This window comes from Myxine glutinosa, chromosome 2, assembly GCF_964187855.1.
Source record: "Myxine glutinosa chromosome 2, kmMyxGlut1.1, whole genome shotgun sequence".
NCBI lineage: Eukaryota > Metazoa > Chordata > Myxini > Myxiniformes > Myxinidae > Myxine > Myxine glutinosa.
In genome coordinates this window covers 255,335,177-255,351,310 of record NC_136262.1, presented here as the reverse complement: position 1 = coordinate 255,351,310, position 16,134 = coordinate 255,335,177, and the positions used below count along the sequence as shown (strand labels likewise).

General features: G+C 47.3%; 1 protein-coding gene across 1 annotated transcript in view; it reads right to left on the bottom strand.

Annotated features, from left to right (window-relative positions):
- Positions 1–13,495, bottom strand: part of CASZ1 (castor zinc finger 1) — a 242,081-nt gene extending 228,586 nt beyond the window's left edge. The window contains exon 1 of the mRNA XM_068105889.2: positions 13,425–13,495. Coding sequence (XP_067961990.2) covers positions 13,425–13,435 — 11 coding nt within the window. The 5' untranslated portion in view covers positions 13,436–13,495. The remainder of the gene's footprint in view (positions 1–13,424) is intronic.
- Positions 13,496–16,134: the final 2,639 nt, after the last annotated feature.

Here is a 16,134-nt window from a genome sequence, read left to right as displayed (position 1 = left end):
CAGGACTGGTCCGAGACGGAGCGACAACATTTTAGCCATGACCTTATAATCCACACACAGCAGAGACACAGGGCGGTAATTCTTCAAGTCTCTCAAGTCCCCCTCCTTGGGAATCAAGACCAGCATCGCTCGATGCCAAGAAAGGGGCATTATACCTGTATCACATGCTTCCTGAGCTACGCTTAGGTAATCAGGTCCAACCAAGTCCCATACTTTTGTATAGAATTCACATGATAAGCCATCCATGCCAGGGGATTTATCTCTTGATAGGCTGTGCAGGGCGGTTTTCAATTCTTCCAGAGATAATGGAGTCTCCAGCTGCTCCCGGTCTTCTACAGAGGCTTCAGGAAGACTACTCCACAAAGTGCCACCTGCACCTGCATCTGTGCTCTTACCTGAATACAGCTGAGCGTAAAAGGCTCTAATTCGTTTTTGAACACCCTCAGAGCCATTGAGCAAGAGACCATCTTCTGCGAGAACACTCGCTATAGTCCTGAATTGACCTTTGCGTTTTTCCACCCCTTTGAGATAATTCAGGACATATTCATCCTCAGAAATAAACTGCAAACGAGAGCGCACAAACGCCCCTCGTGCCTTCACACGACTACATGCTTTAAGGGTGCTCTTTTTTTCTTGGTATGCCTGCAGTTCAGTAGGGGTAAGTGTGGCCAGGTGCTTCTCAAGGTGCAGCAGTTCCTCTTCCAGTCTTTTGATCCGTAACCCAAGTGTTTTGCTCGATCCATACGAGTATTCCTGACACAGCAATTTCAATCGTACCTTGCCTACATCCCACCAGAATCCAAGTGAGCAAAAATCTCCTTTTTTATTCCTCCAGGCTTGCCAAAAATTCAAAAAGATTGACAAAAAGGCTTCATCCTGACTTAAAGCATTGTTCAGGTGCCACAAGCCAGGGCCTCGCCTTGTTTCCGCCAGGGAAAACTTAATCCAGGCCAAGTTGTGATCTGTGAAATGGGCAACTTTTATGCCGGAGTCACTGACAATCTTACACCAACGGTGAGACACGTAAATTCTATCGAGCCGGGATTGTGATATATGACCACCTCTGATACTCGTATACGTGAATGTTCTGTCTGTGGGGTGTTGTATGTGCCAAGTATCCCTCAAGTTTAACAGTGTTATGGTTTGTTGTAATATTCTTACAGAGGGATTATGCGGCTCCTGACCTATTCGATCAAGGGAGGGGTTTAGAGTGCAATTAAAGTCTCCTCCAAGAATTACACACTCTTCACCAGGCAAGGTGAGCATGAATCTCTGCAACCGGTTGAAGAAAATCCCCCTTGCAACTCCTACACAAGGTGCATAAATGTTGACGAAATTGACAACAAATTCTTCAAACTTTGCTTTTATATGTAGCAACCGCCCCACACTGGCTTCCTTTACGACAAGTATTTCAGGTTTCCTCTTTGGTGAAAATAGGGTAGCCACTCCACAAGATGTGCCCGTTAGGTGACTGAAAAAGGCCAAGCCTTCCCATTGGTTTTCCCATCGGGATGCAGCCTCTGGGGTCGTGTGGGTTTCCTGCAAAAAGGTTACTTCAAGTTTTTCCTTCACACAGAATGACAATACCTGGTGCACACGGAATGCATCCTTACAGCCATTGACATTCAATGATCCTATTCGTAAGTTTGATGTCATTATTGTATTGAGAGTTTTGTTTCTGTGAAATTCATCCTCCTAAACGAATTTATATTCAGGCCCGTAACTCAACAACTTTGCTAGAAACTTCCTGACTCGGGCTTGTTCGGCCGAGCCTGAAGTCCTTGTTTTATGTCCCTCTCTCCTTAGTGCATACAAGGAATGCACTAGCAAGTCATAATCTTTCCACCGTTTCAGCGCATTTTCCACTTTCTTCCTGCTATGCAAGCTTTGTTCCAGGAACTCGAGTATCTCCTGGCTGGGAATGCAGGAATGGCGTCCTGCAGGTAGGTCTGTCTCTAACCCAGTCAGTGACCCTTGATAGTCTTCCCCATCACCAATACTTTCCTCATCATCGCTGTCTGGAGGTTCAAGATCCTTCTCCTTTGGTGTACTTGTACAATGTGTCAAGTCTTCTGCCATGTCGTCTCTCAAGGCTGACTTGGCATAATCTTCTGGCGCAGAGGAACGCTCCTTTGGCTCTGATGCGGCGGACGTTGCTTCACCTGTGGGAATGGATGCCTCCTCCTCAGTTTGTATAGGAGATCCAACCCTTTGGGGTGGTAAAATAGAGATGTGCTCAACTATTCCCCTTTCTGCGCCAACAGTGAGTGAAGTGACATCACCTGAGATGTCGGTCAGTGCCAGCAACTTTATTGATGCTTGTGTGTCTGGTTCCCTCTCTCTGTCTGTCCCACCGATGAATGCTACTTCAGAATCCTTTGAAACTTCGGAGTTAATCCTTCGGTTCAGAACTGCTCTTGTAGATGTTTCAATCCCTGGTTTATTTTGAAGCTTCGTTGCAGTTGTTATTATTGGATGCATTTTCTCAGGAGCCAACCTCACAGTATCGTTTGGCCCTGTCAAGTCAGATACCTCTAGGTTGTTTGTCTTTACCGTGCTGGGTTTACTACCTGACGGTCTCCCTTCCTGTTCATTCTTCAAACTGTCTTCGGGTGGATCTGAGAGAGAAGACTCTCCATATCCTGTCGTTTTTTTTTTGTTTTGTTTTTTGTATACAAGATCGAGGCTCGTGAAAGAGCGAACATTAATCACACAGAAAGACAAACAGACACATAAAACAAATAACATCGGGAGCGGTAGACAAGATGGGGAGAGAGGGGGAAGGACACAAACACAACATTTGAGAGCAGGGACCGAGAGACATGGAGACATCGAGAGATCTGTGGGAGGGAGAGGGCTTTGGGGGGGAGGCATGTGAAGGGGGGGGGGGAGAGGTATAAACATATGGACACTGCCAGGATTTCCAGGAAAGAAGTTGGAATTTCAAACAAGGTGGATCTGGGGTGAATTAGTGGGGGTAGAAAAGATCAAGGTTATGGATGGGGGAAGATAAGAGATGGTGGTGAACAGCTGTTTTAAAGACCTGGAGGGAGGAGAGGGATTGAAGGGAGTGTGGGAGTTTGTTCCACAGGCGGGAGAAAAGAGGAATGAAAGAGTGAAGGTGAGCAGAGAGCCGAGATTTCGGCAGTTTAACCATCAGAGGGTTGCTGGCAGATCTTGTGCGACCTGTAGGAATATTTGGGGGACAGAGCACAGAGAGAGCTGGGGGAGCAAGGCCGGAGAGGAGTCGGTAGAAGACAGAAAGACCACCTAACTGCCTGCGGTGAGTGAGTGAAAGGCCCTCAGAGATAGCTTCATCGCGGGAGATTCCAATGATTTTGAAAGCTTTGGATTCAACAGCGTGAAGCCGAGCCAGGTGTGAGGCAGGAGCACCAGCCCATAGGGGAGAACAGTATTCCATTGAGCTGCGGATGAAAGCCTTGTATGTGGTGAGGAGCTCAGGTGTGCCGAGGAAGGACTTCGCACGACGGAGGATGCCCAGTCGGCGACTGGCTTTGGAGGCCAGCTTGGAAATGTGGTTTTCCCAAGAAAGATCATGGCAGATAGTGAGACCCAAAAGCTTGAGCGACAGAACTTCTTGGAGAGGATTGTTGAGAAAGTAGATGGGAGGGTTGTCCAGTCGATCTTTTCGGAGAGACATAGTAAGAGAGTGAGATTTGTCAGGATTGAAAGACATGTTCCACTTGTTTGACCAGTCTGTGATTTTGTCCAGGTCTTCAGAGAGTGAGGAGGCTGCAGACTGCCGATCTGAGGGAAGAGGAATGGAGCGGCAGAGAGTGGAGTCATCAGCAAAGAGATAGAGAGGATTTTCCAGAGAGTCGGAGAGATCATTGATAAAGACCAGAAAAAGCACAGGGCCCAGCACACTTCCTTGGGGAACTCCAGCCTGAACAGGAAGGGGAGATGAGAGAAATCCATTCAGGGCCACACGTCGACTACGACCAGAGAGGAAGTCCGCAAGCCATGCATGGAGATTTCCATGGATACCATAGGAGGAGAGTTTGGTGAGCAGAGCTGGGTGCCAGACCGTATCAAAGGCCCGTGATATGTCAAGGGAGACAGCTCTGATTTCCTGTTTGGCATTGAGGACCTCCATCCATTGTTGAGACAGCAGAAGCAGCATGTCCAGAGTAGAGTGACCTGGTCTGAAACCAAATTGATGATCAGAGATCAAGCCATTGGAGAAGAGGAAAGATTTCATATCCGAAGCAATGATGGATTCCATGACTTTGCTGATAATTGGGAGCAGGCTGATTGGTCTGTAGTTGCAAGGATCTGTTTTTGCACCTTTTTTGTGTAAAGCGGTATAGTAATGTTAGCTGATTTCCAGGATGCTGGCAGATGACCTTGAGCAAAAGATAGGGTGAAAAGAACAGAGAGAGGGTGAGATAGAGCGGCAGAGCAGGGTTTTAGGACCCGTGGGCTGATGCCGTCTGGTCCAGTTGCAGAATCAGAGTCGAGGTTTGACAAAAACTCCTCCACCTTGTCAGGAGAGAAGGACACAGAGTCCAGGAGCAGTTGGGTTCGACTGGGAAAGGTGGGAACAGAGAGAGATGGGTTTGGGACTAAGGATTTTGAGGCGAATACAGAGTTGAGGCATTCGGCTTTGTCACGTGCGATGTCAACTGTGTGGCCATTTGAGGTAAGGGAGGGGATGGAGGGGGAACAAACACCAGAAACGGATTTGACCAGACGCCACCAGGATTTGGAGGAAGGAGACAGGTTTGAGAGTTCATTCTTGAGTGAGGAGAGATAGTGCTTCCTGGCACTCCTGAGGGTAGACACACACTTGTTCCGAGCTTGGTGGAAGGAACTGAGATTGCCTTCAGTTGGATTAGCCTTCCAAGAGGCAAAGGCAAGTTGTTTCAGGGCAACTGCCTCACCACAAGATTCAGTGTACCATGGACGGGAGGAAGGGTAAGACAATTGAAGGTGAGATGGGATAAATCTGTGCATGAGAGAGATCAGTTTGCTTTGGAAGAATTCCCAGGAAGAATTGATGTCAGAGGCAGTGGAGATGGGAGACCAATCCAGACGATTGATGGCTGCTTGAAGACCGTCCTAGTCGGCCTGAGTGAAATGCCAGACTCGTCGACGCTGAGGAGGCTCTCTGAGAATGGCCAGAGAGATGTCCACTTTGACAAGCACATGATCAGAAGAACTGATTGGAGCAGAAGAAGAGCAGCAGACATTAGCAGGGAAGTTTGTCATAACCAAGTCTAGAAGAGAAGATACTCCATTGGCTGAGATCCGGGTCGGGAAATTGACAGATTGTGTCAATCCCAGTGAGTCACAGAAGTCCTTTGCTGAGGTGCCATGACTGGTGAGAGAGGAACCCGACCCCAACCAGGTGGCATGATGACAGATGAAGTCACCACATATGAGGAAGAGAGAGTTGGGATGAGTGGATAGAAGTTGGTCCATGTTGTCAGACAGTGAAATGTAGATGGAGTCATCACTGTTTGGGGGACGGTACAGAACACATATGAACAAAAGGTGGGAGCGGAGAGGAAGCCGTAACCAGAGGTACTCCTGCGGGTGAGGAGGAAAGAGGGCAGTGCAAGGAGAGTGAGGAAGAGAGTTTTTGACAAAGATAGCCACCCCACCACCAGGCCGAGGCTCAGGTCTATCATACCGGAGGAGGGAGTAACCAGGAAGAGATATTAAGGAATCAGAGACATCTTGAAGGAGGAAAGTCTCTGTTAAGCAGATCAAGTCTGGATTGTCAGAAGCAACCTGTATGGAGAGATCAGTCAGGTTTGAGCGAAGGCCCCGGATGTTTGAGGTCCATACCGTTAATGAAGAGAGAGGGGGAGCATCGGGTACAGGACAGGGGAGGGGAGGAGTAGGGTAAGATGAAGGATGAGAGGGGGAGGTAGGGAGAGCAGTTGATAGTGTGTCAGATGTTGCAGAAGAGTTCCAAGAAAGGGAAGGATGAGGAGGATGAAAGGTTTGATGGTGAAGGGATGAGGCACAGTGAGGGGTTGTTTGAGGGGGGGCAGAGGAAAGTAGAAGGTTTGGGGGGGTGGAGGTATGAGATAGAAGGGAGACGAAGTGGGGAGGAGGCAGCTTGGAGGAGGAGGGGGGAGGAGGGAGAATTGGAGAGGAATGGTATGGGGGGAGAATTGAATGGGAGGGATTGGGGGGGAGTTTTGAAGGGGAGGAGTGAGGGGGGAGTTTAGGAGGGGAGGGGCAAGGGGGGAGTTTTGGAGGGAAGGGGCAAGGGGGAAGGTTAGAAGTGGAGGGGCAAGGGGGGAGTTTAGGAGTGTAGGGGCAAGGGGGGGGGATTTGGAGGGGAGGGGCAAGGGGGGAGTTTAAGAGGGGAAGGGCAAGGGGGGAGATCAGGAGTGGAGGGGCAAGGGGGGGATTAGGAGGGGAGGGGCAAAGGGGGAGTTTAGGAGGGGAAGGGCAAGGGGGGAGTTCAGGAGTGGAGGGGCAAGGGGGGAGTTTAAGAGTGTAGGTGCAAGGGGGGGGATTTGGATGGGAGGGGCATGAGGGGAGTTTAGAAAGTGGATGATTAATGAAAGACGAACATTGATAACAAATTGGGTTTGTTGTGATTTTCAAGTTAGCAATCCGATTCAGAACGATGGAGGAGGGATGGAATGAATGTGAGTTTAGACCATGTAGTGAGGGAGACGTATAAGATATTGAATTTCTTTTTTTTGAAGTGGAATGAGTTGGAGAGGAAATTGAGAAAAGCCTTTTAAATAGGAAGAAAAACAGCGTGTTGTAATATACCACTGAATAAAACACAGAAGGGGAAAGGTTAAACATATTCCGGGTTCGGTTGCGAGAGGACGCTGGCGTTGCATATTCGCCGCTTCTCCGACTGGATGGATGTACAGGGTCTGCTTCTACTTTTCTGACCTGACATCTCACACCTGTCCTGCCTTTTCACACCCGCACGTGCCGCGTGTTCTCCGGCTGGATAACGGAATCTGCTTTTGATGGTACGGAATACGGAATCGAAAGGCCCGCTCCCGTTGTTTGTGGCCGTGGCCTTGTTTGCCGGTGGCCTTGTGGCCTTGTTTGCCGCTGTGGTCTTGATTAGCGGCTGCAGTCGTTTGCCGCTGCGTTTGCCGCTGCGTTTGCCGCTTTGCCTCCTCGACCTTGGCCTCGTACTCGTCCCTTCGCTCCTGCCTGGCATGGCTCTGAAGTACTCCGCCGTAAGGCTTCTTCTGCTCAATACCCGCTCCACCCCATCATGCATCTCTGCCATCAAATCAAATGGACTCCTCCGACGACCCAGGTACATTCACCGTGGCTCCGGTCGCAAGTTTGTTTATTTGCAATCAGGTCACTCCATCCCCGTCCTCTGGTCGGCTCAGCGCACTCTCACTCTTCGTCCCAGCGCACCTGGTCACAGCAACCCACACGATCGCACCTCTTGCCTACGAACCCTGGCTAAATCACCTGAATTCATCCCTGCTGTTCAAAACAACATCAAGCTCACCCTGTTCAACACCCGGTCCCTCAACAATAAATGCCTCATCCTGAACGAATACATCCTGGATAACAAACTGGACTTTCTCTGTCTCACCGAAACCTGGCAACAACCTCTGGACTACTACACACTCAACCTCACCACACCCAATGGATATTCCTACGTCAATAAACCATGCTCGGAGGGCCGAGGTGGTGGAATTGCCGTTATCCACCGTCAAGACATCAAGACCAACCTCATCTCCATCTCATCTGCTCCATCATTTGAACACCTGGCTTTAAAACTCTCTGGTCACACGCAGTCAGTCATGGCTGTCGTCTACCGCCCTCCCAAACCACACCCATCATTCCTATCTGACTTCTCCTACTTTCTGACCCAGCTATGTTCCCTCTCCCCCTCAATCCTCCTCCTTGGTGATTTCAATATCCACATGGACTCCACTGACTCCACAATAACCACTGACTTCACTGATTTACTCACCTGCTTTAACCTCACTCAACATGTCGACTTTCCTACCCATATCCGTGGTCACATTTTGGACCTTGTCTGCTCCACTGGATTAAATTTGCACCATCTCTATGGCTCTGACCTCACCCTCTCTGACCACTTAGCCATCACTCTGACCATCAACATCCCCGCCCCAACACCAAGGCATTATCGCACAATCAACTTCCGTAAGCTAAACGCTCTTTCACCTACCTCATTCTCATCCACCCTCTCTGAAAAAATGTCCACTTCTCCCTTCATTGACCTCCACACCCCTTCCGACCTCACTGACTACTACAACCACACTCTCTCCTCCTGCCTTGACCAGCTTGCGCCTGTAAAAACCAAAACAGTTTCTTTCACCCATTCTGCTCCCTGGTTTACCCCTGAACTCCACCTGATGAAAACTCGTGCTCGCCAACTTGAAAGACTCCGCAATAAAACGGGTCTCACAGTTCACTCCCAAGCCTACAAGGACCACATACAACACTACAAAGATGCCCTCTCCCGCGCCCGCTCTGCCTACTACTCTCAAATTATCCACTCTGGCTCCGGAAACCCAAAAGCACTCTTCTCGACAATAAACAAACTCCTCCGCCCCCTGAACACCACCACCCAGTCATTCACAGTAGACAACTGCATCTCCTTCCTCTCTTTCTTCCAACGCAAAATTGACAACATCTACAACAGCTTGACCACCGCCGCACCCGCTCCCCCTCCAACCACCTGCCCCCCCTTGTCCTGCCATCCCCTGTCTCGGTTCTCCCCAATCTCTCCTACTGACCTCTCTGAACTCCTCATAGGAATGAAAACTGCCACCTGCACTCTTGACCCCATCCCCTCCAGCTTTGTCAAAGCCTCCCTCCCTGCTCTCTCTCCACTTATCATTGCAACAATAAACTCCTCCCTGTCTACAGGCATCGTCCCACCTTCCCTCAAAATTGCTGCTGTTACCCCCATTCTAAAAAAACCTGGTCTAAACCCTGACACCCTAAACAACTTCAGACCCATCTCCAACCTACCCTTTCTGTCAAAAGTTTTGGAACGCGCTGTAGCCACTCAACTCAAACATCATCTCTCTGCCAATAACTTGTATGAAACATTCCAATCCGGATTCCGCTCCAACCACAGTACTGAAACTGCTCTCCTCAAAATCACCAACGACCTTCTCCTCTCCTCTGACGCTGGCAACCTCAACATTCTCGTCCTCCTCGACCTCAGCGCTGCCTTTGACACCATCAATCACACTATCCTCCTCACCCGACTTGAATCCACCTTTAACGTCACCGGCACTGCCCTCTCTTGGATTAAATCATATCTCTCTGACAGATGCCAGTTCATCTCCATCAATAACTGCAAATCCCCCACTGCTCCCCTCCCCCAAGGTGTCCCCCAAGGTTCAGTTCTTGGCCCCCTCCTCTTCATCCTTTACCTGTCCCCGCTCGGTCACTTAATCCGCCGTCATGGTCTCCAATTCCACTGCTTCGCCGATGACATCCAGCTTTTCATCTCCACCAAGTCCGTCTCCACCGACACCCACTCTATCCTGACAAACTGCATCACTGAAATAAAATCCTGGCTTCAAATCAACTTCCTCAAGCTTAACTGTGATAAATCTGAAATAATCATCATTGGCCCAAAAACGCTCACAAAATCCACCCATAACTTTGCCCTCAACATCGACGGTATCCCAGTATCCACCTCCCCTCACATCCGGAATCTTGGCGTCATCTTTGACCAAACCCTTTCCTTCGACAAATACACTAAACAGATCACAAAGTCAGCCTTCTTTCACCTGAAAAACATTGCCCGTCTCCGCTCATCCCTCTCCTCCACGGCTGCAGAAACCCTCATCCACGCCTTCATCACCTCCCGTCTGGACTACTGCAATAGCCTCCTCTATGGTTCACCCTCAAAAATCACCAATAAACTCCAATACATTCAGAACTCCGCTGCCCGTCTACTCACTCATTCCCGGACCCGTGACCACATCACCCCCGTCCTTTACAAGCTTCACTGGCTCCCCATCCCCCAGAGAATCCAGTACAAAATCCTCCTCTTGACATACAAAGCCCTCCATAACCTGGCCCCATCCTACCTGGCTGACCTCCTCTCCAGACACACTCCCACCCGCAACCTCCGCTCTGCTGGTACCAACCTCCTGACCCCCTCCATCCGGACCAAATTCAGATCCTGGGGGGACAGGGCCTTCTCCATCGCTGCTCCCACCCTCTGGAACTCACTACCTCACACCATCAGAGACTCCTCCTCACTCACCACATTCAAAACATCACTAAAGACCCACCTGTTCAATGCTGCATTCAACATTCAACCCACAGCATTTAACCCCTGACTATCTCTTCTCCTTCTCCCTCCTTTTGCTTTAAATATTTCCCTATTGATTCTTGTCTTGTCTTTTTGATTCTTGTCTTATATATATGCCGTATATCGCTGCTGTTTGTTTTCTTGATTCTTGTCTTTTTGCAATTGTTGTTTTCATGTATTGTTATGCATTATGTTTTCCACTCTGTCAAAGCGCCTTTGGGCTTCTGGAAAAGCGCTATACAAAATAAATGAATTATTATTATTATTATTATATTTAAATAATATTTAAACAGAACTGTGAACAATCTTATATGCACAAAAATACCAACGGGGGGAGAGCCGAGAGGGACCACCACGAGTCACGTGAACAGGGCAAACGGTGGATGGCAAGGAGATAATGGGGGCGGGGCGAACAGCACACCTGAACAGAAAATACAGGATGAGACAACAGTACACGTGGAGAAAATAAAATAAATGTTTTTGTTTTTTTTGTTTTTTTTTGGGGGGGGGGGGTGGGGATTTAGAACGTTAGACAGAGTATTATGTTCGGGGTAGAAGGGAAAAAACCAAGAGCCAAGCAAAACACGCTTAAGTTAACAAAACACTGACGGGGGTACAACGACGAGGCCACACACGAGGAGCAGAACACGATTAATTAATTACGAGTTACAGGAAATTCAAACCAAAACTAACTATAATCAAACAATATCGCATGGACGATAAAATAACGAGTTGAAATTTGACAATCTATCTGGGGAAATGGGGGAGAAACACGTGGTCGAAGAACGAACGAACGAATAAGAATGAATAAACGAATGAGCACAGAGAAGGTAATGTCTTTTTTTTTTGTTTTTTTGAGTTGAGATTTACATAAGGAAGTAGGCTTTGGGGTGGAAAGACTGCGAAAACAGAGAACGAAAGTTATTGGATCACAAACGACAGACCGCTGAGAGAAAAACAAAGCCTCAAGGTTGTACAGTGTACACTGTACAAGGCCTCAAGACGACACGAATTAACACGATTTTCAATACAGGTATGAAAGATTTGCACCGAAAATCTTTGTCGGGACAATATACGTACATACACCATAAAATAAATACAGTTTTAACGAAAATACAAAATGGGAACAATTACTTAACTTCGATTTCGATGGAGAGCGTGTGGAGCTGCGAAAAAACGAACCCTCGCCAGCAAGACCGGAAACGGAAGTGATGAATGAATAGTTTCCTCTTCTTCTTCTTCTTCCATTTCTTCAGATTGGGTTACCACTCTTTTCTCCTGCAGAATACTAGGCTTTACAAATCCCTTTGACACATTACTTCCCGTGTCATCCTCAATTGTACCAGGGTGTTCCGTGGTCCCCTCCTCTGCGGGTTCTGATTTCCTCTTCTGTGCTCTCTTTGCCTTCCCTGCTCCCACTGCCTGCCATTGATTTATGGCAGCGGAAGAGTTGGGATGAGAAGCTGGTATAGAACTTTCTTCAGGGTCCACTGCCCTCAAGCACAAAGGAGCAGCCGCCTCTCTTAGGTTACCTTCAGTGACGCTGGGATCCTCTCGAGGCTGATCTGGACGTTGAGGAGCTGCAACCTCTTTAATGATAGTGGGGCAGTCTGCTCTCCTGTGATCCTCCGCTTTGCATACAAAACAACGGGGTTCGTTTGTCATATAGAACACCCTGTAATTCTTTCCATCAAAAGGAATAACAAACGACCACTCACATTCAGCATCCTTTCCCAATTCAATGGAGACTTGTCTTTTAAAAGACCAGACATGTTGTAGGGAGGGTTCATGACAGCCCAAAGACACAGGCTTGATGGGTGATCTCAACACTCCCAGTCGTTCCAGGAAAGGCACCACGACATTGTCAGGCACGTAAGGAGGTATATTAGATATAATTATCCTTGTACCAAGACTTGAGAGCGGCTCGACTTGTACAAAGAGTCCTCCCACACTAATCCCTTTCTCAATGGCCTTGTTTGCTGCAGCCTCTGAGTTAAGAAAGAACACAGCTTGTCCATACATTTTCGAGGCTGCAACTATCGTTGCTGGATCAACCACACTAGCGAGTGCGTTCACATAGGCCTCGATTTGGGTGATTTGTCCCAACTCGCATTTCACCCCGTGCTTCCTTGTTAACGCCTTAAACGGGTGGGCAGGGCGGTTCCCACCTGCACCAGAGGTAGTAGCGGCCATCCTTGCCCATGTACCATCCAGAGGCATGATTACTATTAACGGTATATTTCCCGTCAAATGAAAATGGAAAAAATATATATCAATGAGCTCGTTCGCGAGGTTCTGCTTATTTCAGCACGACCGGACCGGTATGCTAAAGATTAACTCAAAAGGATAATCAAACGCGCGTTGAGCAAATAACTTATCGGCTTAATCGCCAAAACTATGCAACTTTAGCACAGAAAGTCAAGGGTCATTAAGCAAAAACAAGGAATTCAAACAGTTTGTGATACGCCACAAATCGGGCGCGGCAAATCTAGTCCCACACGGGTGCGGCCGCACGCCGCGGCTAGGCCCGAACACAAAGGGCTAATAACTCAAACGGGACGTCAAAGTAAAGTAACAAAATGAACCAACTCGGTTCAAATAACCCAAATAAACCAAAAATACAAACGAAAACGGAAGAGGATGAGAAGGAAATGTCGAAAATAGCACGGCTCGAGGAGCAGCAAAATGGCGTGGCGTGGTAGTAGTAGTAGTAGTAGTAGTAGTAGTAGTAGTAGTAGTAGTAGTAGTAGTAGTAGTAGTAGTAGTAGTAGTAGTAGTAGAAATAGTAGTAGTAGTAGTAGTATGGTACGTCATATGACTTAAATGCATGCACATTGGAGTGGATGCACAATTGAATCCCACCGGTTCCATGCAAGCTACAGAATGCCAAACAAGAAAACAATTCAAATAAAGTCGCTTTCAAAAAACGAATAAATGAAACACAAACACACACTCACATTCCTACATACACACATACACACACACACACATATATATATACATATATATATATATACACATATATATATATGCACGCACGTGCACACACTCACTCACATACACCTATATATTATACACACACATAACACACACACACACACACACACACACACACACACACACACACACACACACACACACACACCTTTTCCCCATTGCAATTGGGATGATCCATGTTGAACTCCCTCTCTCTCCAAACCTTCAAGGATCATGGCGGTTTGTATGTAAAGCGCATTTTGCTTTTCTTTGGCATTTCTTGCCATTCTGATCTAATTACGTGACGTAATGTTATTATGGCGGCGTAATCAAATTATTCCAGGAAAACCCTGCCCATCAGCATTCCAAACCTGGTATAATGAATATTTCGCAAAGTTTGTGCCTTTGATTTCGCCGCCAAGTGAGTTGTTTTAATCGATTTTGAAAAACAAGGCCGCGTTACGTCACACTCACAGCATTAACATGAAAGTGCGTTTGTTGTTGTGTGTGTGTGTATATGTGTGTGTGTGTGTGTGTGTGTGTGTGTGTGTATATATGTGTGTGTGTATGTGTGTGTGTGTGTGTGTGTGTGTGTGTGTGTGTGTGTGCATATATATATATGTGTGTGTGTGTGTGTGTGTGTGTGTGTGTGTGTGTGTGTGTGTGTGTGTGTGTGAGTGTGTGCATATATGTGTGTGTATTGCATATATGTGTAAGTACACCCTTGGCTCTTATAGGTGGTATTGCCCCCTTTGGCAGAAACAACCTCAAGTAGGCGATTCTTATAACTGTCTACCAGTCTCTGACATCGACTGGGAGAAATTTTTGCCCACTCCTCCATGCAGAATTATTTGAGCTGTGTGATGTTTGAGGGGTTTCTTGCATGCACAGCTCGTTTCAAATCCCCCCACAACATCTCGATGGGATTTAGATCCGGGCTCTGACTTGGCCATTCCAGAACCCTCCATTTCTTTCTTTTCAGCCATTCTTTGGTGGATTTACTGGTATGTTTAGGGTCATTGTCATGTTGCAAGTTCCACCTTCGGTTGAGCTTCAACTTTCCGACAGATGGCCTCACATTATCTTCAAGCACCCTCTGGTGCAATGAAGAATTCATAGTGGATTCTATGATGGTGAGCTGCCCAGGCCCTGATGCAGCAAAGCTGCCCCAAACCATAATATTTCCATCACCATGCTTTACAGTTGGTATCAGGTTCTTGTGGTCAAATGCTGTCTTTGGTTTTCGCCAAACATGTCTTCTGGTACTGTGGCCAAATAGCTCTACCTTTGACTCATCTGTCCAGAGCACATTGTTCCAGAAGTGCTGGTCTTTGCCTAGGTGTTCATTGGCAAACTTTAGTCTTGCCCTGATGTTCTTTCTGGACAGCAAAGGTTTTCCTCCTGGCACACCTCCCATGTAGATCAAATTTGTGCAGCCTCTTTCTAATGGTAGACTCGTGCACTTTGACATCAACAGTGGCAAGAGCTACCTGTAGGTCCCGTGATGACATTCTGGGGTTCTTCGAGTCTTCTTTCAGCATCTTGCGGTCTGCTCTCGGGTTGAACTTGCTGGAGCGGCCTGGCCTGAACAAGTTGGCAATTGTTTGGAATCTTCTTCACTTGTAGATGATCTTCCGGACAGTCGAATGATTGATTTCAAATTGTTTGTAGATCTTTTTAAATCCCTTCCCAGACTCGTCGGCATCTATAACCTTCTTTCTGAAGGCCTCAGAGCTCTTTTGATCGAGGCATGGTGACGCCGCACGCTTCAACAACAAAGAGCAAACCAAACTAAATGTCTGAGGTTTAAATAAGACAGGTTCTTCCAAGATCCTCTCTAACGATGTTCTAATCATTTTTACCTGAGCTGGTGCACCTGATTCTAATTTTAGGTATTTGAAGTAGTGATAAATGTAGGGGTGTACTTACTTTTTCCACATGCAAAATTTGCATTTATGTTTATTTAAATTACACAATGGACTACAAAATGTAAATGTTTCATCATATTTGTTATATTATATCACCTTTATCTATCAATATTGTTGAAATGAAGATCAAATAGCTGAATGTTGAAATATGTTGAAAAAGTCAAAACCTTACATGGGGTGTACTTACTTTTTCATGTGACTGTATGTGTGTGTGTGTTGTATGTGTGTGTGTTGTATGTGTGTGTGTGTGTATATATATGTGTGTGTATATATATTGTAACGGATTTGGGAAACCGTGCACTTTGTGTAATTGATTGTAAATATACCCCCTTGTAAATAATGTAATGATTCTTTGTAAATACCTCCATTTGTGTAAAGGTCAAAGGTCGTCCTTTAGTTAGTCCATCGCACACATGTAGAAAAACATAGAACCTCTCTATAGTTATTTCTTTATTATGTGTATCAGTTAAGGCTGTGTCTCCACTAGTTGACCTTGCGCTGCACCAAATGAAATAAGATAGATCCCCTGTTCAATCGTCCCAAAGCCTACATTACCAACTGCATTAGCCTACATTACCAACTGCATTCGCCTACATTACCAACTGCATTCGCCATCATTGCCCATGTGCTCCAACTCGGAGAAGAAGGGCGTTGCCCACCCCTCGTCATCATGGGCGGAGCCGGGAAGAGCCCGTACCAACCAATCGGCACTGTGGTGAGCGACCCGGTAGGCGTGCCCTTGTAGCCCGCGGCTTGATCTCGGGGAGGGCCATAAAAGGGTGGATGAGGGACTGCTTCCAGAGATGCGTAAGGGAGCAGATGAGTGAGGGACCACAGGTGCGTAAGGAGGCAGATGAACGAGGGAGCACAATGGAGAACGCATGAGTCAGAGGATGCACATGAGGCAGAGTACGCCTGAGGAAGCTGCCGGTGTAGAGCCGAATACGTGGA